The 22,817-nt window shown below is 36.2% G+C and overlaps 1 protein-coding gene and 1 long non-coding RNA gene across 7 annotated transcripts in view; one reads left to right on the top strand and one right to left on the bottom strand.

The window, feature by feature from the left end:
- LOC141419808 (eukaryotic translation initiation factor 1A, Y-chromosomal-like) overlaps window positions 1-22,817 on the bottom strand; it is a 39,501-nt gene that overhangs the window by 537 nt on the left and 16,147 nt on the right. For 4 of the 6 annotated variants that reach the window (XM_074063541.1, XM_074063543.1, XM_074063544.1 and 1 more), the window contains 4 exons: window positions 17,578-17,683; window positions 11,648-11,698; window positions 3,459-3,550; window positions 339-1,028 (listed from right to left, as the gene is read on the bottom strand). In XM_074063541.1, coding sequence (XP_073919642.1) covers window positions 836-1,028; window positions 3,459-3,550; window positions 11,648-11,698; window positions 17,578-17,595 — 354 coding nt within the window. In that variant the 5' untranslated portion in view covers window positions 17,596-17,683 and the 3' untranslated portion in view covers window positions 339-835. Of the gene's footprint in view, window positions 1-338; window positions 1,029-3,458; window positions 3,551-6,045; window positions 6,128-11,647; window positions 11,699-15,003; window positions 15,352-17,577; window positions 17,684-22,817 lie in introns of all 6 variants that reach the window. The other 2 variants (XM_074063545.1, XM_074063546.1) reach the window with 2 other exon arrangements.
- On the top strand, window positions 960-21,289 carry LOC141419818 (uncharacterized). The gene is made up of 3 exons (XR_012444539.1): window positions 960-1,086; window positions 16,993-17,022; window positions 19,782-21,289. It is a non-coding gene; the product is annotated as an uncharacterized lncRNA (long non-coding RNA).

Consider the following 22,817-nt stretch of genomic DNA (forward strand, 5'->3'; position numbering starts at 1 on the left):
GCCATCCCTAATCACCTCTAATGGTCCCTCATTTCAACACAATTGCTGTGGGAATTAAGTTTCCAACATACATACTTTGGCGTTAGGGGAGAAGGGGGTCACATTCAAACCACAGCAATGCCCAATTATTTTGGTACACCTTACTAGATTAGAGCCTTTATGGGGTAAGAAAGCTGTCTCTTTTTGCCCAACTTCCCCTCTATCTCCTCTCTGGTCTTATTAGGGGGTTTGGAGTGGTATATTTTGGGGATATGAGTAGGGGAAAGTTGAGTTGGAAATAATTCTTAATTTGAGTTTAGGTATATGTTTATGTGATGTGCACTTACTTTTGTGAATACCTGTCTTGTTTCAAAACTTTTCTATGTAAATACAACAGCATAGTTATTTTCACTTTCTTTTTCCCTTAAAACCTCAAGATAACTGGTTATCACTTAGTATTCAGTTTCTCCAGCTGCTAATGTTACAAACCCCAAATTGCTACCCATGCTTTTAAATTTACATTTTGAAAATGCTTTTTTTTGGTACAGTGGCAATGTAAATGACAAACAAGAATGTATAAAATATCGAAGTTTTAAGAATACACATGGGTACATGCATTTCAAAAACAGATCGATATTCTTCAACTCCAAATGCAGATTTATGTTGATGAATTCTAAAAATTTATAAATTAGATTTAAAAAGTCTCCAGAGAACGTCCAGATAATTAGAACATAACGGTTCTGAAAGTGGCTAAAATCCATTCTGGTCACAAGGGAAACAACTGAGTGATGGCATTCGTTTACTAGAAATGAAGTATTGGTTTATCAGTGCACATGGTAGCATTACATCTATGTTTTCACATGTCAGTTAACACAACATCTTCAGTCTTCAAAGAAATATAACAAATACTTTTTAAAATGCAAACAAACCAATCTGCTTTCCTTGGCAAGCTAAATGAAGTCTTACTCTTAACAGCTGACGACCAAGATCCCGAATGTAGAACGACCCTGAGAATACTCGGGATATAACACATTGGGTTCAGCTTAGATCTGGAAGCAAGAAGAACAGGAGATGGATGAAAATAATCATTACAACATTCTACGCAATGTAAGACGCCCTTAAAGTTCTATGAACATTCTGTATATCAAATTTTCCTCTATTCCTCTCTGTTGCCAGAATATCTTTCTCGCTTTCAGAATGTTATATGTTATGCATAATATCCTTATACGTGTTACACACTATCCATAATATCCACAATACAACTCAGCATCTCCTTCCTTCTCTGTTTCTAGAGATCTGCTGTGTTGAGGCTGATCATACACACTAAGGAATATATATAATTCTTTCCGAATAGAAGTATCACTAAACCAAATTCTCTAATTTGAGTCGATCTGGTCACAGGAGCAACACTAAATCTACCCTAACTTAATTTTAATTTAGTGTAATTTAAATTTTTGCAGATGTTCAAAGCTGTAAAAAGAGAGCTGCTCTAGAAGTAGTAGAGTCCTCAGGTCTTAAACAAAAGCAGCCTTTATGAAATAGTCAAAATACCAAATTTCCTTGATAGTCCCACTTCTTTCCAATCCCTTCCCCTCTCAGCCCACTCAAAATGTTCCAGAAGAAATAGTGGCATAGATTATATTTTCTGGAAAACATGGTTACTGTGCCTACACTCTCATATAGTCTATCATCTGTGCACACAGCTTTGTATTAATACATACAGTCTGGACAGGATCTTTAATTATCTAAAACTAAGGTCAGCTGACAAAATGTTCAGATCTGCCCTTAAGCCACAACCAATAGTGACATGATATGTCAGTCTCTTGTCTCAGGAAAGTATCATTAATATTGTTTTGTCGTAAGACTCCTTTGGCTTAGGGTCCCGAAAGAGAATTGTACAAAGAAATTAGAAGAACATGTTCACTACTCACCATTCTTCCTTTTTACACTTAGATAGCTTTAAGACTTATGTAACATTGGAGTGATGTATGTTTTAAAACTTGTACATACAATTTATAAACACACACACACACAATAGTGGTACAGAATAGGGGTAGAGGGTATGCTATTTTACAGTGTAAGTAATGTAAGTGGTTTGGAATAATGTAAAAATAGAAAATAGGATGGTATGATAAACCACGTATAAACAAATGCAAGTTGTAAAATTAGCTGATGTTTACTTGAATTGAAAATTTTCAACTTCTTTGAATAGCTTGAAGATGCTCTTACAAAGACATTAGGGAATAAAATTTTAGAGATCACTGTTTTTGATCAAGGATTCTCCATGAGGTGTGAACATCAGGGTCACCTGAGACCCAACTGACTTCCCCAAACTGGCCCTGTGCATTTTTGACAAGCTCTGGTAATTATGCCACATGCAATCTTTTTTGAAAAGTTACTCTACGTATTCTAAAATTTCAACTTAGTGTCTAATCAAACACTCATTATTTTGGCTTTATACATTTTCATTACTGGGGAATTAAAAGAAGAACCTCACTGAACTGTAAGCTATACTGCCATCCCAGTTACACACACACATTCACAGTATAAGTAATGTAAATGGTTTGGAATGGGATAGTGTGTATGTGTGTGTGTGTGTGTGTGTGTGTGTGTGTGTGTGTGAATGGATAGGTATACATACGCTTAAGAAAATAAATATTTTTGACTTAAATATACTACAGATACAACAATGAAGGGCTAAGGATAAAGGTGAGTGGCAGAGGGCTTGCTAAGCATTACTTATACATGTTTATGTTTACAAACATAAACATGAATATAAACACATAAGCAATTGTCATAATAAATGTGTATCAAGGAATTTCATTTAAATGTAGAACAGCAAAAGAACACTAAAAAACATAGTACTCTTGTGAGCTCACTACTTTATGCTAGGAAGAACAGCCGTTTTTCACAAATTAATCACACAGCAACTCCAAGTGAGGTTTAGGGCAACAGTGATACCTGATAAAATAACAGGATCCTGACAACATGCCTCCGTTGAAAGAAGGTTGTCAAAGGATGCTGCAATTTCAACGCTGTATCAAATAAGTCTTTTTAACACAAATATTTTGTTTCAGAAAAGGCATGAGCTCAAAACTGCTAAAATTCTTGGAAGACACTATGCTGACCCCTCTACCAGCAACGCACACACACAAAAGAAATTGTCAACGACTACCTCTTTACGTACTCTTCCTTAAAACAGCTAGGATTATGGCACGGCTTCTGCCAAAACTAATCCTGATTTTGAGAGAAAGAAATATCCCAAGGGATTATAAATCAGAGAATAAACAGCTTGTTTCTGGCTAGTTCCAAATATTCAAGTACTGAATATTCAAGCTCAGAAACATATCCTAAATTTATGTATTCAGCATAATGAAGCCAAAGGAAAATATCAGGGTAAGAAGGGGACTTTCTCCCAGATAAGACATATAATCCATAAAGAACATACACAAAACATCTGTAAGGGTCATAATACTTACATCATCAATGTCTTCATCATCATCTCCGACATCATCAAACTGGATTTCATCATCCTCTCTGGGACCAAATGTGTCCGTTTCATTGACTTTAGCTAAACATACAATAACAAAAATGCCCACTGAATAATCAAAATATTATTAAGTATTATTAAGAAAAGAAATGGGTCTGACATAAAACAATACACATTCTTTATTTCAATTCATGCAGGTTTCTTTACCAAAAATCCCAGAGATCAAATTAATAAAAGTCCCCCAGATGATCATTCATTTAAAAATTGTTACAAAAACAAGAGCCATGTGTTCTTTTGTTCAAAAGAGTATTTTAGTAAAGCCGACAGACTCTGATTAGACTCACTGAAAACCTTCAAAATATCCTTCAGAAAGGATTTGAGAAAGGCCTAGAAATATCCTCATAGTATGCGAGTTCTCACCAGTCAGAGAGACTTAGTCAAATACCTGTAAGACATAAAAGCAAAAAGAGCTGCTAGTTTTAAAAAGGCCAATAATTTCATGAGGATCATCATTGTTAGGAAGAATCTTACTATTTTTATGATAAAATGCACTGGAATTAAAAATAAACTAGCTGCCCTGTAAAGAAAACATTGAGGCTTACAAATTCATGCATGGTCTTAGTTTAGTCTTTCCAAGTTTTCAAGTGACAATGCTTTATGTTGGCCTTTCAGAAAGAAAATAAGTATTTTTGTTTTATATACCCTGTAGATACAAACATGAATCATGAAGGGCTTGGGAATGTAACATGAGGATCCTGATGAAATTATTGGCAGTTTAAGTGTAGCAGCTCTGTTTTGGTTTTATTTCTTATGCGTAAGCATGAATTGAGTAAATCTTTCTGACTGATAAGATGTAGCTCAGTGGTTGAGTACTACATTATGTGAAGGCCCTGGGTTCTAATCCCAGCACTGCAATACAAAACCACACAAATCCTAACCATGCCAACACATAAGAGAACATTGTTCTCTATAAAAATCAAAACAAGTATCCTAATTGGTGATGCTTACATGAAAACTGCCAGTCTCTTGAGAATGGTGCAGCACACCAGCAACCCAAGCTACTCAGGAGACTGAGGCAGGGGGATCTCATCTGGGTACATAGTGAAACCCCCTATTAAAAGAAGTAACAAAATAAAGTTGCCAGCTACTTAAGAAGGTAGAGTAAGGAGGATCATATTTTGAGACCAGCCTGATCAAAAAAGTTAGCAAGACCCTATTTCAAAACAATAAACTGGGTGTGGTAGATGATTCCTATAATCCTAATTGTGAAATTAGGACGGTAGTCAGAAGCCAGCCTGAGGAAACCACAGACCCTATTTGAAAAGCAAGTGAAAGCAACTGACCTGGAGGTGTGACTTAAGAGGTAGTACACTTGACTAGTGACCCGAAGACCCTGAGTTCAAATCTACTATCAGGGGTCAGGCACAGTGGCTCACAGCTATAATCCCAGCTACTGGGAGGATTATGGTTCAATGCCAGCCCAGGCAAAAAGAAAATTGTTCAGATCACACCTCTGCAAATGAGCCAGGTCTGTGGCCCTCACTGCGTGGAAACCCATAGGTAGGAGATCACAGTCTGGGCTCATCTTGGACTAAGATATGAGACTGTATTTTTAAAAAATACCTTCAGTTCTGGAGGCATGGATCAAGTGCCTGCCTAGCATCACAGAAGTCTTGGGTTCAAAACTCAGTATTTAAAAAGGCAGGGGCAAGAGGAAGGGCATGAAGAAAAGAGAACAAAGGAGAGGGAGAAGGGGAAGGGAAAGAAAAGGAGGGAAGGAGAATGGGGAGAAAAGAAGAAGGAAGAGAAAAGAAGCCAGAGGAGGAGAAAGAAGAAAAAAAGAAAGAAGTGAAGCAAAGGAGGAAAAAAGAAGGGAGGAGAAGAAGAGAGGAAGAGGGGGAGAACAGGGAGGAGGAGAAAGAAGGAAAACAAGATAAAGGAGGAGTTGAAGTAGAAGGAGGTGGAGGAGAAGGAGAAAGTGGAGATGAGGAGGAGGAGGAGGAGAAGTAGATGGAGGAGGAGCAGTAGGAGGAGGAGGAGGAGAAGGCAGGTACGAGGACTAGGAGAAGACAGAGATGATGAGGAGGAGAAGTAGAAGGTGGAGGAGAAGGAGAAGGCAGGGATGATGAGGAAGAGAATTAGAAGGAGGAGGAGAAGTAGGAGGAGGAGGAGAAGGCAGGGATGAGGAGGAGGAGGAGAAGTGAAGGAGGAGGAGGAGGAGAAGGTGGGGATGAGGAAGAGAAGGAGGAGGAGGAGGAAGAGAAGGGATGAAGAAGAGGAGGAGGAGAAGCAGGAGGAGCAGGAGAAGGAGGAGAACCCTAGTACCAAAAAAGGAGGAGAGAGTAAGAAAAAGTTTCCTAAATGGCATTCTTGGATGCTCTATATTCAAAGCTTATAAACTCACCAACTGCTCACCAAAAGAACATTTTTTAGTGATTCCTACTTAACTTTCTAAAATGCTACCATACTTAAAATTTTGTAACACACAACAGACCCAATTCTACCAAAATCCCTCATGTTATCCCTAAGGAACCATAACAGCACATGACAGCATTTGGTAACACTATAGACATTACCATGTTCTGGAAGCTCTCCGTATGCCTTCTGGCTTCTAGCTTCATTTGCATTACACTTCAAAATTACATCAGCTTTTTTATCCTTAGAAATAATTAATGTTTTAAACTGGTGAGAACAAAGTATCATTTGTTTCCTAACTCTTTTCAAGTTACACACACTAAGGAAAAACTCACTCCGTGTTTACTTACAAACTTGTGCGTCTTTCACAAACAAACAAATGCCAGGTACAAGTGGCTCATGCCTGTAACCCTACCCACTGGGGAGGCAGAGATCACAAGGATCGCAGTTTGAAGCCAGTGCTGGCAAAATAGTTCAGGAGACCCTACCTTAAAAAATCCCATCACAAAAAAGGGCTGGCGGAGTGGTTCAAGGTGTAGGCCAAGAGTTCACACCCCAGTACCACAACAAACAAACAAACACAAACAACCTTTGGGTGTAAATTAACAAAAAGAAGGGTAGGGTGCATATAACTAATAGCAATTCATAAAAGGACCTTTTACAGATTTAATCTTCATAAAAGCAGAACAGACAACCTTCCCCTTCATCTTACTTAGTAATACTTTTGATTAGAAGTCTCTTGAAGCACAAAAACTGCAATGTGAACTTTGTAAGTGAAACACAATTGAAAACTGAAAAAGAGTATAATGGGTTCTAGAAAAACATATCAGTGTGAAGTTGGGCCTGAGCTGAGTGGCTTTTGCTTCCCTCATTATTCTGTTCAGTTGATGCTTGTGTAACTATTTTCTCCCTGCATCCTGTTTCCTATCTTAATGACTTTGTATAGAATTAGTTAAAATGTTTCAGCCCTTTCCCTGGGTACTGGCCATTCCTAGATTGTAGGAAAGGTCACAATCAGAAGAGCTCTCAGGAAAATGTGAAGCAGAGACTTACTGTGACAAAATCCAGACACCTGGACCTCTAAACAACAAGCTTTCTGCACAATTGCTGCTTTCTTACCTTCACAGGTCTGGGATGCTCTGCAACCTGCAGACTAAGCTAAAACGCTCTCGCCCACATCGTAAAACCTCTCATTACTAAAGATTAAAATGCTACTCTGGCACCAGGTGACTGAGACTGAGAACATTCCCAGAAACGATGTTATGCACATCTTCTCTTGGCAGTATCACGTAAGATGGCCTACCATGGGTAATTCTGCTGTCACCAGAGAACCAAGAGACAGAGTGACAAGATAATACAAAGTGCTAATGCTTCCATGTTAGCAGCTGCACAGCCAGACTTTTCATGTTTGCAACTGGTTCTTAGGATTTATTGCCAATCAGAATGATCTGTGCAGTTTCAAAATACTTAACTCCTTTCTAAGACTGAGAGTAGATGTGGGGCATACCCTCAGAAACTGAATTTTGAAAAGCTCTTTCCAATGGGTGGTTTTGGTGCAAACATCCCTGAGAAGCACAGATTTAAAATGCTCAACTTTTAAAGAACCTGACTCAGCTAGACTGGTGATTGGGCAGAAGTTCCTGTTGATGCCTTACAATTAATTGCAAAGAAATCCAAAGAGAGGCAAGTAAAATAATCATGGTGATTCACTGACCATATGAAGTGAACCAGTATTTCCAAAATTGTATGTGCAGACAAATACACAAAGATTTTATTAAAACGCACATGGGATTCAAATTTGAATGAAAAATATGTAGTTTCAAAGAAAACCTGTAACTTTCTACTTTGGAAGTTTTTATAAAAGAAAATTACTATATGATTGAGTCTATTACAACAGAGGCACAGAACAGTCATAGTGGAGGAGAATCCAATGGTTAACCAGACTCCACTTTGTCTCTCACACAGTGTCCTTTTCTGAGTTGCTCTTTCCCCCTCAGATTATTTTAATTCTGGCATTGTGGATCTGACCAAAGTCCGTCCTGTGAAGCAAAGGGAGGTTGCCACCAGAGCAGCAGCACTTCGTGTCATGAATCAGGGATGATGATTATTCAGATTATGCTCCCACCAGGAGCACTAGCTGTGCAAACACCCAAGTCTTGCCTTTGTTCTTTCCCTGCTATATGACCTCAAGGCTGTTCCTAACTCCCCTTAGACCTGTCTTCCCAGAACAAGCACACTGAAGCTTTCCCATTATATCATCAAATTCTCCAGTCTGTTTTTCTTTAGCCACCAGTTAGCTGGGCCTCACAGAGAAGGGCTATTGCTCCAAGAGAGGGGCTTGTGACAGACACCAAGACTCACTGAAATTCTCTAACGAGTTGAGAATACTGCCAAAGTCTGTCACTATCCATTCTGTCAGAAGTCTGAAAATAACCGAATGCACGTGATAATCTGAAGAGTGCTTATTGGAGAAAAATGGGAGACTGTCAGAAGACCAAGCTCTCTAGTATTTTAACCTGCCCTGTCCTAAGACTCTATTCCTATGCCTCTCATATCTGTTCCATGTAGCCATGAAAATCAGCAACGCAACAGCCACTGGAAGATGTAGAACAAGTTCTGACCTCTGTCAAAACACCACTCTCTACAGAGCTATTCCGTAGTACCCGGAAGCTCCCCCTTACAGTAAAGCTTTCCTTTATTTGAAATAATTCCAAGCTTATTTACTAGCAATATTCCACCACCCTTTGTCCAGAGGATTCAGAGAAAAATAGTCTATGCAATGCCTTTAAGCAGAGGTAACATCTGGGGAAAAAAACCCAACGAAAGAAATGTAAAAGTGTTAGAAGTCAATGTCCATAGGAGATTAGAACACCCCAGCACACTTCTGTGAATCTAGAAAGCCCAAGCAGATGCTCACAAAAGAGAAGACACTAATCTCTTACCCCTGAAAGGCCTTAATCTCAGCTCTGATTGATCTTGAGACTCTGCAAAGCATGAGATGAAAACTAGGGATGAATGGTCTGTTGATTGGCTTGGTGTATCCCAACTTGTACAAAGTCACCCTCATAGACTGGGAGGCTTACCATTGTGCGTAGTTGCTGTTGTTGGGTTTTGAGACTGTCTTGCCATGTAACTAACCCGTGAACTCAGGCTCCTACACATTCCACCTCCCAGGTACCAGGATTATTGGTGGTATCAGGACACCTGGCAGGCTTCCTGCTTCTAACAAAATCTCAACCAAAAACATGAACTGTCCACTAAAGGAACCAAGCAGTTAAGGCCACAGAATTTGCTCAGAAAAGTCACTAAGCAAAAAAGCAACAGCAACCAATTTAAGACTTGCTACATTGTATTTGACATGTTCAGTTTTCAACAATAACACCACCAAAAAGTAGGAGACCTTGAGAACACAAAGTACGGCCTCCAACAAGACAAAAAAAGAGTCACCTCAAAAAATATCTTACAGAGGCCAGAAGTTGGACATTACATCAACTACTATAAATACATTTAAAGAATTAAAGGAAAACACATCTACAAATACTGATGGGATGATGACACTGATGTCTTATAGCAGGGAGGAGGACCAGAAGAGAAACAGACAGGCTGTGTTTGGTAATGAGGCAGGGGGAAGGGATGGCAAAGCAGAGAGATAAAACACTGAAACATGAAGAAGTTCACATAGCCCTGGGGGAATGGAATAGCCAGTAAAGTCACCTGCAGCCAAATGTGGGCTGAGGTTTGCTTCTTGCTTCTGTAACCTGCTTGCAAGGGTATATAACGTGAGACCCCTTTGCTCTCAGGGGCTCAGCCCTTGGACGACACAAGTCCACTGGGTCTGTGCCGGCACAATTAAACCATTGCTTCCTGCTGAACTGCCTCAGTGTCCTGTATCTCAGCTTGAGATTCCTGCAACAGTCTCACTAAATGGAAAATGAAAATGAAAACACAGAACTTCTCCAAAGAAACAAATTCCAAACCAGGCATGGCTGTTCAAGTCTGTGTTCCTGGCTGCATGGGAGGTGGAGATCCGGGAGGATAGTGGTTCCAGGCCAGGGTAGGCAAAAAGTTCACACGACCCCCTCTCAACCAATGGCTAGGCACGGTAGTACGGGGCTGTGGTTCCGGCTGCACAGGGAGGCCCAGTAGGAGAACCACGGCCCAAGGTGGTCCCACGGCATAAAGTGGGACCCTATCTCAAAATTGGCCGATGCAGAAAAAAAAGAGCTGGCGGGGTGGCTCAAGTAGTAGTGCTGGCCTGCCTACCAAGTTCAACCTCCAGCTAAGCCAACTGCAATTAGGATAATAATAAAAGGTAAAAAACTGAATAGCTGACTTGACAGGGCCACTGTATAATGAGAAGAAACAACTGGACAAATGATCAACAAGGAAATAAGAGGACCTGAAGTGTAGGGCAGCGAGACCTAACAGATACCTACAGACCCTGCAAAGCACAGCAATAGACACACTGGAAACTTCACAGTATCATAACCTAAACGGGATGAGTTTCTTCTACATGAAAATCAAATGGATTTCACAAACTCACAAAGCATATGCAGTTTCAAGCTTGAGCTTACAGAGGGCTATGTATGACCACAGCTTTTGTGCTCATCCTAAATTGACAGCATATGCTTAAAGAACAGTTTGTATTTTGACCATTTGCATGCACATCACCATGCTCCACCAGCAGGCTATCTAAAGACCATAAGGCCCAAGAGAATGGAAGAGTTGACTTATTCAGCTGCATTCCTAGAATAACAGTTTCCCAGACCATTACATTTAAAAAATGAAGACGTAAGTAATGAACTGGGTGTGGGGGGGCTCACCTACAGTGCCAGCTACACGGGAGGTTGAGGCAGGAGGATCACTTGAGTCCCGGAACCCAGGTTGATACCCTGGGCAATGCAGCAAAACTCCTTTTCCCCAGTAAAAATACATTAAGGTGGTAAGTGACTGGAACTCCACAGGATTACTAAATTTTTGTTCTACCAAGGGAGAATAGGATCAAAGTACATTGTGTGCATGTAGGGAAAAGTCATAATGAAATCCACTGAAACAAACAATAAACAAACAAACTGTGAGACAGATGTTTCTGAGGGGACTGTGGGGGACCCAAAGAGTAATGGGGTGAAGTGATCAGAGTGCACTGCATGCATATATGGAAATATCACGATGAACGACCCCCACACACATAGTACAACTGACATGCCCTAACAAGAAAGTGGGGGAAAACAAGAAAGGAAGACTCCTTTGTAAAATGAACACCACCTCCCTAGGCTGTCATTCTTTTTAGGAAATGTAATTTAGAACCGCTAAAGAAAATGGACAGTTTTGCCATTTTACCATAAGAGCAGTGAAAAACGTCAGCTTGAGCCATTATTACTTCACAGACCAGTGTTGGGGAATCGCCATCTCTTAACATCCTAGAGCATCTAACACACGGCCTTCAGATGAATGAGAACAGAAGGATCTGTGGTTTTTATCTACACCTACCAGGGATTATTTATTGCATCATATATTTAAAATAGTAAGAGAAAAAAGCTTTTTCCCACAAGACACATATACTATTAATCAACTTGGAGAATTATTCTGAACAATAAAAGAGCCATAATCTCTGACTCAAGGGTCCATAATAATGTTAAATGGCAGAATGGTGAGAGAGCCTATGGGCAGGAACTGGCCAAAGATGCCAATACTGTGATTTCAAACATTAACCACTAAGTAACAAGGACCCAGTACAAATTCAAATGAGATTTTTTTTTTTACCTGATAGTCTCGTAGACCAACCAATATAACATCTGAGGTGTTTATCCAAACCTGTAAAAGACAATTTCCTGCATATTATTTAAAAGATATATGGTACAGAACAATGTTAGATGTGTGTCCCCACAAATTAGATCCTCAATTTCCCCACTTTGGGAAAAGCATCTGTCGAGAATTAGGTTGCAAAAGGGACAAGGTGGTGGTGCAGGCCTGTAATCCTAGCTGTAAGGTATTATTTCTATTTTCTTATATTTGCTGAGGCTTGCTTTGTGCCATAGAATATGACCTATTTTGGAGAAGGTTCCACGGGCTGCTGAGAAGAATGTATATGGTGTAGAAGTTGGATGAAATGTTCTGTAGACATCAAGTAGGTTCATTTGATCTATTGTATATTTTAGATCATGGATTTCTTTATTGATTTTTTTGTTTGGATGACCTATCTATTAATGATAATGGGGTGTTAAAGTCTCCCACAACCACTGTGTTGGAGTTGATATATGCTTTTAGGTCTTTCAGGGTATGTTTGATGAAATTGGGTGTGTTGACATTGTGCATACAGGTTGATAATTATTATTTCCTTTTGGTCTATTTCCCCTTTTATTAGTATGGAATGTCCTTCTTTATCTCATTTGATCAATGCATATTTGAAGTCTACTGTGTCAGAGATATGTATTGGACTCCTGCCTGTTTTGGGGGGCCATTGGCTTGGTAAATCTTCTTCCAGCCTTTCATCCTAAGCCTATGCTTAGGATGTCAGTGAGATGGGTCTCCTGTAAGCAACAAATTATTGGATATTCCTTTTTAATCCATTTCATCAAGTGGTGCCTTTTGATGGGTGAATTAAGTCCATTAACATTAAGTGTTAGTACTGATAGGTATGTGGTGATTCCTGTCATTTAGTTGTCTTAGTTGTTTGAAGGTTTGATTGTGTATACCTTGTGTATACCTAGGTTGAGGTTACTCTCTACTTTCTTGCTTTTTCTTTTCCTGTGATTTGGTGCTTCCTGTCTTTCATGGTTAAGTTGGGTTTCACTTTCTGTGTGCAGAATCCCTCGAAGAATCTTTTGTAGTGGTGGTTTTGTGGTGACATTTTGTTTTTCTTTCTGCTTATCATGGAAGACTTTTACTGCTCCATTTATTTGGAATGATAGTTTTGCTGGGTAGAGTGTCCTGGGGTTGAAGTTATTTTCATTTAGTGCCCAGAAGATCTCACCCCATGCTCTTTTGCTTTTAATGTTTCTGTTGAGAAGTCTGCTGTGATTTTGATGGGTTTACCTTTGTATGTTACTTGTTTTTTCTCTCTTACAGCCTTCAATATTCTTTCCTTAGTTTCTGAACTTGTTGTTTTAATGATGATATGTTGTGGGGTAGTTCTATTTTGATCTGGTCTGTTTGGTATCCTGGAGGCCTCTTGCATCTGTATGGGAATATCTTTCTCTAGATTTGGGAAATTTTCTATTATTGTGTTGAATATATTACACATTCTCTTGGCTTGCACCTCTTCTCCTTCTTCAATGCCCATAATTCTCAAGTATGGTCTTTTGATGGAGTCGGTGAGTTCTTGCATTTTCTTTTCACAGGTCTTGAGTTGTTTAATTAATAGTTCTTCAGTTTTTCCTGTAATTACCATTTCATCTTCAAGTTCTGAGATTCTGTCTTCTGTTTGTTCTATTCTGCTGGATTGGCCTTCTGTTTTATTTTGCAGTTCTGTTTTGTTCTTTTTTCTGTGGTTTTCCATATCCTGGCTGGTTTCCTCTTTAATGTTGTCTATTTCTGTCATGAGTTCATTTATCTGTTTATTCATCATGTTCTCTCTTTCACTTTGGTGTTTATACAGTGCTTCTATGGTTTCCTTTATTTCTTCTTTTGCTTTTTCAAATTCTCTATTTTTGATGTCTTGGAATTTCTTGAGTGTCTCCTGTACATTTTGGTTGACCCTATCCAGTATCATCTCTATAAAATTCTCATTGAGTACCTATAGTATGTCTTCTTTTAGATTATTCTTATGTGCTTCATTGGGTTCTTTGGCATAGTTTATCTTCATTTTGTTGGAGTCTGGATCTGAGTATCTGTTTTCTTCATTCCCCTCTGGTTCCTGTACTAATTTTTTTGCTGTTGGGAAACTGGTTTCCCTGTTTTTTCTGTCTTCCTGTCATTGCCCTTAGTGTTGTTACTGTCCCTGTACTGCATGCAATTAAGTATTTTCTAGCTTGTAATAATATATTTAGAATGGAAGGGTGAGAGAAGCTGGAAAGTAAAGAAGTTAAAGAAAAAGGGAAAAACAAATAAACAAACAGTAGGAAAAAACAAAACAAAGAATCAAACAAAAACATTTCAGAGATATAAACAGGGAGCGTTTGTGTACTAATCGATAGTAAGCTGAACAGGCATTAGAGAGACAGAGAGAGGATTGAGAATCAAAAATAAAAGGAATAATGATAAGAATAAAAATAACAAGTAAGTAAATGAAACATATATTATATACATATATATATATATATAAAATAAGATAAAACAAAATGAAAAATAGAAAGTAAAAAAAACCCTCCAAGTTCAAATGCAATGAAGTTTCAGTCTTAATAATTTTGGTGTCCGTCTCAGTCTCCATTCCTGGAGATGGTGCCTTAGATGTTGTTCTGTAGTTGTCTCATCAAAGGGGACACATAAAGTAGAACAACACTGCACAAAAAAAAAGCCCACAAAGTGTCCCAAGTTCAAATGCAATACAGTTTCAGTAAGTTTTTCAGCTTGCAGGTGTAGTTCAGTTGTTTTCTCATCAAAGGTAGCGAGAGAAAAAAAAAGAGTCTGCAGACAGGTCTGTGAATGGTATCTGCGGCTGTGGCTTGCCTGCCCACTGATGTCAGCCTGCTGTTGCTGCAGGCATTACTTATGCAGATCTCTCTGGGGTGAGCTTAGCAATCACCTGGCCCCACAGGCTTTGTTTACTCAGAGCTCTCCTGTGCATGAGCCACTGCTACTAGCTTTCCCCTTTCCAAGCACAGGCTTTCTCTGGCCTGTGTGTTTGTTTACAGCTCACATGGGAAGTGCATCTTCCCTCCTCTCCTGTGGAGTTTTCCTCCCTCCACCATTCTCACAAACTTTCCTGCTCCTGGTTGCTGGGCGCATACCCCCGCTCCCACCAGAGCCTCTCAGGCCAGGCCTGGCTTGTTTATTTACAGCTCCAGGAAGGATTCCCCTCACCCCCTCTTCAGTGCTCAGTATGCCACACTCTCTTTGCAACGTGTCTTTATTGTTCTTATTGCTTATTACTCAGTTTCTCTTTTTTCCCCAGGTGGAGGTCGGTCTGTCCAGGGGTCTATGCTGTTCTGGCCAGGGTTGTCTGTTTGAGTACCACTTACCACTTAGCTCATCTTGTCCACTTCTCCCAAGCCATCTGGGCATGGGCAACTGGTAGCCTGGGGGCCCTCCTGGTTTCTCCATTTAACATGAAGTAGAGATTCTGTGCTGGCTGGAGGTGTGGAGGGGTCAAAGTTTTGCCTCTTCTTGGTGGTTTTGCCTGCAAGGTGTGTCTCCAGCGTCTCTCCAAGATTTTACTATAAGAGGAACGCTTTCTGCTTTCTTCCTCTAGCTGCCATTTTGGAATTCCTCAGTTAAGTTCATCTTGAAGTTTAATCTTGCTTTTCTGTGAGTCTTTATGCATTCCCAGATTCAAGGAACAGAGAGCATTTTGGTGAATAATAAATTATCTTTAAAGAATAGGGACAAATTAAAGGCATAAGCTTTACCAACAACCACACATATCAAAACAATGAAAAAGAAGTATGAAACCAGAGGAAGAACATATTATCCCATATGTTATTGATATAAAACAGATAACTAATCATGATGAGACAAATAAAAATGTTAGAACAAGTACAAAACTATTTATATGTATAAATATATATATGTTTATTTATTTATATGTAAATATGTATAGATATCTCAAATTACCTATCTGTCTCTCTGTATATATACAAGAAGGTAACATTGGTGTCTACTTGGGGGAAGTTTACAATAAAAGTAAAATAAAATAATGGGCAATAATATTAAATTTATAAAAAATAAAAATGTTAAAATATCTATATTTTTGTGAGACTGGCATTAAATAGTAAGTTTAGATTTACCAAATTATTTGTTCATGAAGAAAGGTGAAGAATAACTTCTAAAATAATAAACTTAAACATAACAATACAGTGAAAATTGAAAAGAAGTTAAAGTCAGCACCAAATAATGTAGGCAAATGAGGGAAAAAAATCAAACTTTTGCTGACAAGGAGGAAACAAATCAAAAAGCACTCAAAACACATATATCATTAATTACAACAACCACAAATTAACAAAACCCTCCATTTAAGTGATAATGCATTTTCATTTTCAATATTAAAAAATCTAGGTGTAACATGCTTGGACTGTTAAAGGGAAGATCTAGTAGGTTACAGAATGTACCAAAAGTTTTTGTGCAGCGCTATAAACAATTTAAAAACAAATATGAGAAAGATATCAATTGTTATTAATTATACATTTGAAAATACTTTAAAAGGTTTTCTTGGGTTTGAATTATCCCTCCGAACTCATATATTGTAGTCCTAACCTCCATTGCCTCAGACGGTGAAATTGTTTGAAACTAGGGTAAACTCAAATGTAATTTATGAGGTTATGATGGGGTGATAGTGGAGTAGGGTGTATGCTAATATAATGTGACTCATGTCTTCACACAATGGACAGTTTGAGACAGACTCTTCCAGATAAAATGCTATTTTAGCACCAAGGCAAAAATCAGTGGGATGCATGCATAAGCCAGTGCATTTCAGATTTCAAGCAAACCATTGGAAAGCTATAAGAAAGTCAAGGAACAAATTGTCTCTCTCAGTCCTAGAAGAAAACAATATAACTGACAGTTTTATTTCTGACTTCTGGGCTCCAGAACTGAGACAAAGAATTTCTATTATAGAGTCCACCTCCTTTGTAACACACTGTTACAGCAGCAAGCTGTAAAAGAGCCAAATTCTCTAGCTCTGCAATTACAATTACAAAAACCATTCTGCAATTACAAAAACCATTCAAGAAATGTTATAAATTTGGTAATCTCTTATAATATGTAAATGTACTTAATATATACTTTATCATCTTTTTATTGTTGTGCTGGGTGGCAATACATTGTAGCACTTACAGAAGTTCTTATAATGTATCAAATTTATCATAATTGAATTCCCTTTTTCCACCATTTCCTTCATCATTTGTCCATAACAAATAATAATAATAATAACTTCTTGACTGTAATAATAATTTTCTGTGTAATTATTGAGATAATCTATTCCTCACAATCTCTTCACATGTTCTATTTCACAGATTCATGGACACATCAACAAGGGCGTTTAGGTAAGATTAATTTAGATGTTTATTTCTTTATTTGGCAGATGTGGGTTTTGAATATAGGGCCATGCACTTCTTAGGCAAGCACCTATCTCTTGAGACATGCTATCGTCTTTATTTAATTTATTTTGGACATTGAAAGATGTTAATATCCATGAATCTCTTAAATTTCATATTTTTCTGATTTGTAAAATTTTAACAACTATATTTTCCTTAAGTTTATTCAAATATTGCACTATGGATATTTATAATATTTGAATATTTGAAGAAATTAAAAATAGATATATGATTTTAGTTTAGCACTTTTTATATTAATGAAAATGTAGATAATATAGCCAAGCCCACAATCATAATTGTCTATAGTGAAAGTAAATAATACTCAGGTTGCATTTCAGTTTCAAATAAATCCTTTAAAACTTAAAATTGTGTACATATCCTTAAAAGGAAAATTTTCTAAAAGTTCATAATTTCTAAATCATTATAGTGTGACAGAAGTCCCTCCAATAGTATATTATAATAAAATATAAAATAAATCACCAAATATAAAGTAAAATTACTTGCCTGATACCAGTAGCTCATCCTTGTAATCTTAGCTACTTGTGAGACTCAGATTAGGAAGATTGTAGTTTGAGGCCACTCTTGGCAAATAGTTAGCAAGACCCCATCTCTAAAATAGCCAGACCAAAAAAAAAAAAATGAACTGAATGTGTGGCTCAAGCAGTAGAGTATCTGCTTTGGTAGCATGAAACCCTGAGTTCAAACTTTGGTCCCCATCCTCTTATTACTTATTGTGCTAATAAACACATTCATATGAAAAGGATATAACAAATTAATTTAGTATGCAAAATACAAAATGAAATTGATTTTTTGACTACATGTGTTAATACCTTAATAATGATTTTAAGATACAGATAATATTTAAATAAAAATTTTATTGAAATGAAAATCAATAAATATATCTTCCTTCATAATGTTAAAATCAACAGTCCGTTTTTTAATAAGAAATTATTAGAGTTCCATATCTTCATAATTTTTCTAAATCAAAGTCAAGAAAGCTAACCTTCATTATGTATCAGGATGATTTCAAATGACACAAATTCATTTCCAAAAGAAGAATTAATTTCATAGGAGAGTAAGATGAATACTGTTTCTCTTCTAAGCCATAATATATTATATAAGTAGAAAACTAACAGGAAACATATCTCTTTGGAAGAAACATTGGCACCTCTTGTGCTTGGTAATGACTATATGATAGCTAGTATCAGTGGTGCCATAAAAAGTTTGTGAAATTTTTGACATAATTTTGAGTTTCTGGTTATTGTTTGATTAGTAATCCACACAGACACGAACAAATTTTACTGTCTGAAAACTCCCTTAAAACACTGCTTTTTTTTCTGCAAATAAATGTAACTCCCTGTCTTGGATTCATCCATAGTTCTGAAGTGGACAGGACTTTTACATTTACTATTTAATAATAGTTACTCTTGCAAAAGGGAAATGAAATTAGAAGGAAGGAACTTTTGCTTAAAGTACTTGATTCTAAATCATCTAACCTAAAATGGTTTCTAGAAAATTATATAGATAAAATATCATCAATAATATACTGTAGATTTTCTCATTAATTTTCCAAATTGAACTGTGATAGCTCCTTAGTAAATATCAACTAGTGAAAACATGATAAAAATTAAAAATACCCAAGGAAAGTCACTAAGATTCCATAACTAGATGACATAGAATAGAGAAAAAAATTTGAAAATTTCTGGTTTCAGCAATAAGAGAATCCTCTGACTTCCTCAGAGGAATACAAATATGTTACTGCTAATGATTCTAATATCATAAAACTGAATAATAGAATGAAATTTATTTTGAAATTAGGACTAGAACATTTACTAGAAAATGACAAACTAAATGAGGAATATAAATCAATTTAATCAAAAATTTATGTGGGTGATAAACTAAGCAATAACTATATATGTTCTTAATTATTTCTGCAAACTGAAATAAAATGTATAAATAACATAGTTGACATTGTTACAACAGATGTCACTACACAACCATTTTTCTTAAAACTAAATGTTGCACAGTTTTGAAGTACAATCTTTTAAAAAGAGTAAATACATTACTTTATTGGGAAAAACAATTTCCAGAAAGAAAAGTTCTTAACCTCAAGATTCTCAATAATTAATTATTTTCATAGACTTATTTCTCCAGAAAATTTACAGCATCCTATGCACTTTCAGGTAGATAAGCACAAAGATGAATTTACCTTATTTTTCTAATTTCTAATTTTAAAAAATGTATAGGTAATTGATAAGTGAAAACTTGACAATTTCAGGTAGTCAAACACAAAGATGAATTTACCTTATATTTTCTAATTTATTATTGTTTTAAAAATTATAGGTAATTGACAAGTGAAAAGTGTGCATATTTCTGGTATACAAGGTGATGTTTTGAAATATCTGTACATTTAAGACTACATAAATTAGGCTAAATAACATAAACATTATCTTACACATCCAGCTTTTTGTGATGAGAACACTTATAATTTTCAAATACACAATACATTGTTAGTAACTGTGGTCACCATGTTTTACAACAGATCTCTTTAACTTACTTATTTTCTCAAATTGAAAATTTGTATCCTTTTGTCAAAATTCAGTTTTCTGCCAATACAAACTTTATTAGGTGAGAAAAACTCATAAATGAGAAATTCACACCCTTTCACTTTTTTAACTTTTCTAATTGTGGTTTTTTTCTGTTTTTAGGATTTTTCTTTTGTTGTTGTTGTGCTGCATGGAGGTACATTGTGGCATTTACATTTGTTATTACATTATGTTAAATAAATCATACTTGAATTCACCCATTCCACTTTTTTTCTTTATCCACTCTCCCCTCATTCCTGGAACAGACTCAACAGGGATTATTTTTCCATTACATACTTGTGTACACAGTATTTGTACTATATTAACCCTCCCACACCTTTTCCCAATGTGCTCTCCCTCCAATCCTCTCAGACAGAAATGAGAAAGTTCTTCCCTCCTGTTCTCTGATTTTGTAAAAGAAAAAAATTGATATTTTCGTTCATTTAATATAGCTCCATAGGAATTTTCCTTGTGACATTTCCATGTATATATGTATTGTAATCCCTATTGGTTCATCTCCTCTATTTTTCTTCACCTTTTCACTTTAATAATCAGTATGCTAACAAATCTCAAAATAAGCTTTTACTCATACCTTGAAACCTTTCCCCAACCATACATATCTTTTACATACAACACATAGATCCTTCAGTTGGAGGGGTTCCTAGTGGGCAAAACAATTACCATGGATTTTAAATTACATTTTCATGTTTTTTAATATCCTCCTTATCATATTTTATTTACTGTGCTCTTCTAATGAAATGTGTATTTAATAATCATTTTCCGTATTTTCCCTTTAGATAGTTTTATCTAAACTACTAAGATTCCAGAACTGCAGATGTGCCTCAATGTGTAGCATCTGCTTTGCAAGTGCCAAGTTTTGAGTTCAGAGACATAGTCCTACAAAAAGTAATAAAATATTATGATTCTATTTCTTTTTAATGTTTATGTTTTTAAAATAAAGTACTATAAACCTGAGTAATACAGCTTAAATTCCAGTACTCATGCTTATGGAGCCTTTCATGGGATTTCATAGGATTTATAATAGCATATTAATTCCATTTTTGGCACATCTGGACATTGCTCATTTCTAAAATAAATTAAATTGACTTTATTTTATCATCTTATTATATTATATTGCATGTATACCTACTATTTCATTATATATTTCTTACATCTTAAAGCATCTTCAGATTCATAAATACTACTGCATTGTTCTTTTTTTGATGTTTATTTTGAAATAATTTTCAAGAATAAATTCATGTATCTATTCTTCTCCCTTTGTCTTTAACATTGTCTTCCACTCAATGTTTTACATATAAATTACATGACATTGCTTATGTTATTCATATATTCCAATAATAGCAGATGGCCTCCATTTCTTTTTGTATTTTGTTTTTAGATGTGATTCTAACTTTCAGTTGACATTCCATTAAACTTCAAATAGTTAGAAAATATCTGATCAAGTGCATGCTCATGAATGTCTGTGTACATGTGGAATTTATAATTTTACTCTTCACAAATGTAAGATTTCAGAATTCTTTGTGTTTTTCAGTACAGGTATAGTACTACATGGTGTTATGTATATTTAATAAAAAAGAAATATGGTTTAATAAACCTATTGTCATTATGTGGTGAACCTATCGATCATATACACAAACCTTTTATTTGCAGTCCTTCCTATAATTTTTATAAGCCTATCACATTTATGTTTTTAGTAATTTAAAAATTATTTGTATTTATTGTATGATTTGACATATATTCTGCCTTGAAGGTTTTCTTTCAGAAAGATCAATACCATGCTTTTAAAGGTAGGGCTTAGAAATGTATTACTTTTGAATTGTATCCAGCTTCCCTTCAAATATGGCTTTTTTTCATGTAGTTGATATATTTAATCAATTACTTTCTTGAATCTATCAATTATGTTGGTTCCCAAGTCTTAAAAGACATACTGCCTGAGAAAACACAGACCCACATTCTTTAGTTCATTAATGCACCTCTATTTTATAGCAGTAACCTATCTCCACATGATAATTATAATTAAGTGTTCCTGATATCAAACCAAGAGTATCTTTATCTGCACTCATACATACAAAGTCTTTCAGAATTCCTGTTAATTTCATTGGTGTACCTTTGTCAGTTCTCTTTTTAATAAAAATCCACTCTCCCCTGAAATGTGGTTTGAGACATATTGGCTACAACAAAGAAGTTTTCTGTTGTGACTTGATTCTTAGGAAATTCTCATAACTACAAAGATTTTGGTGGGTCAATGTCCACTTTCAAATTATGTTGAAAATGAATGTATAGTGCATAAGACCTAGTCCCTATGTTGAGCATAGAGTAGAATCCAGCACATTGAGAACAATAAGCTGAAGAGTTTACTAGATTGCCCCAATCTAAAATAAGAAGACACGTCAGAGTTCAACTACCACCCAGAGTTCTATATAATTTTTCTTAAAACCCTAATTAAAGGAAAACAGGGGAAAGGAAAATCCAACTAAACTTGACCCTGGATGCATAATTCTCAATGTACAAACATGAGGCAACAAGGCAAAAACCAACTCCACCACTAAGGACTTAAGTATATAAACAACAGTGAAAAGGAAATATTAAATATTGTATTCTAAAAATTAATAGTAAAAATGATCAATATTCTCAAAGAGAAGACACATAAGCTAGTGACTGAACTCCAACAGGATGTGAATAAACAAGTATAAGAATTTAAAGAGAATTCAAACAATTAGATGAATGAAATTAAGGAGAACTTGCAGAATATGAAAGAAGAAATTAATAAAGATATAGAAGTCCTGGAAAACAACCAATTTGAAAAGAACAGCTCAAAATCCCAAATAAAAAAACTCAAAAGATAAAACACAGAAATTAAATAAAAAATGACCACGAAAGAATGTTAAGAAAATAAGAATGTAACATGCAAGACATCTGAGACATGATCAAAAGACCAAATCTATGAGTCATGGGTATAGAAGGAGAAGTGATACAAACTAAAGGCATAAATAACTTAATCAATAACATAATAGCTGAAAACTTCCCTAACCTTGAAAGGGAGGGAAATCCAGATACAAGAAGCTTACAGATTACCAAACCATCAGGACTAGAAAAGAAACACCCTCAGACATATCATAATCCAATCATTCAATATAC

The sequence above is a fragment of the Castor canadensis genome, chromosome X (genome assembly GCF_047511655.1).
Source record: "Castor canadensis chromosome X, mCasCan1.hap1v2, whole genome shotgun sequence".
In the NCBI taxonomy this organism is placed as follows: domain Eukaryota; kingdom Metazoa; phylum Chordata; class Mammalia; order Rodentia; family Castoridae; genus Castor; species Castor canadensis.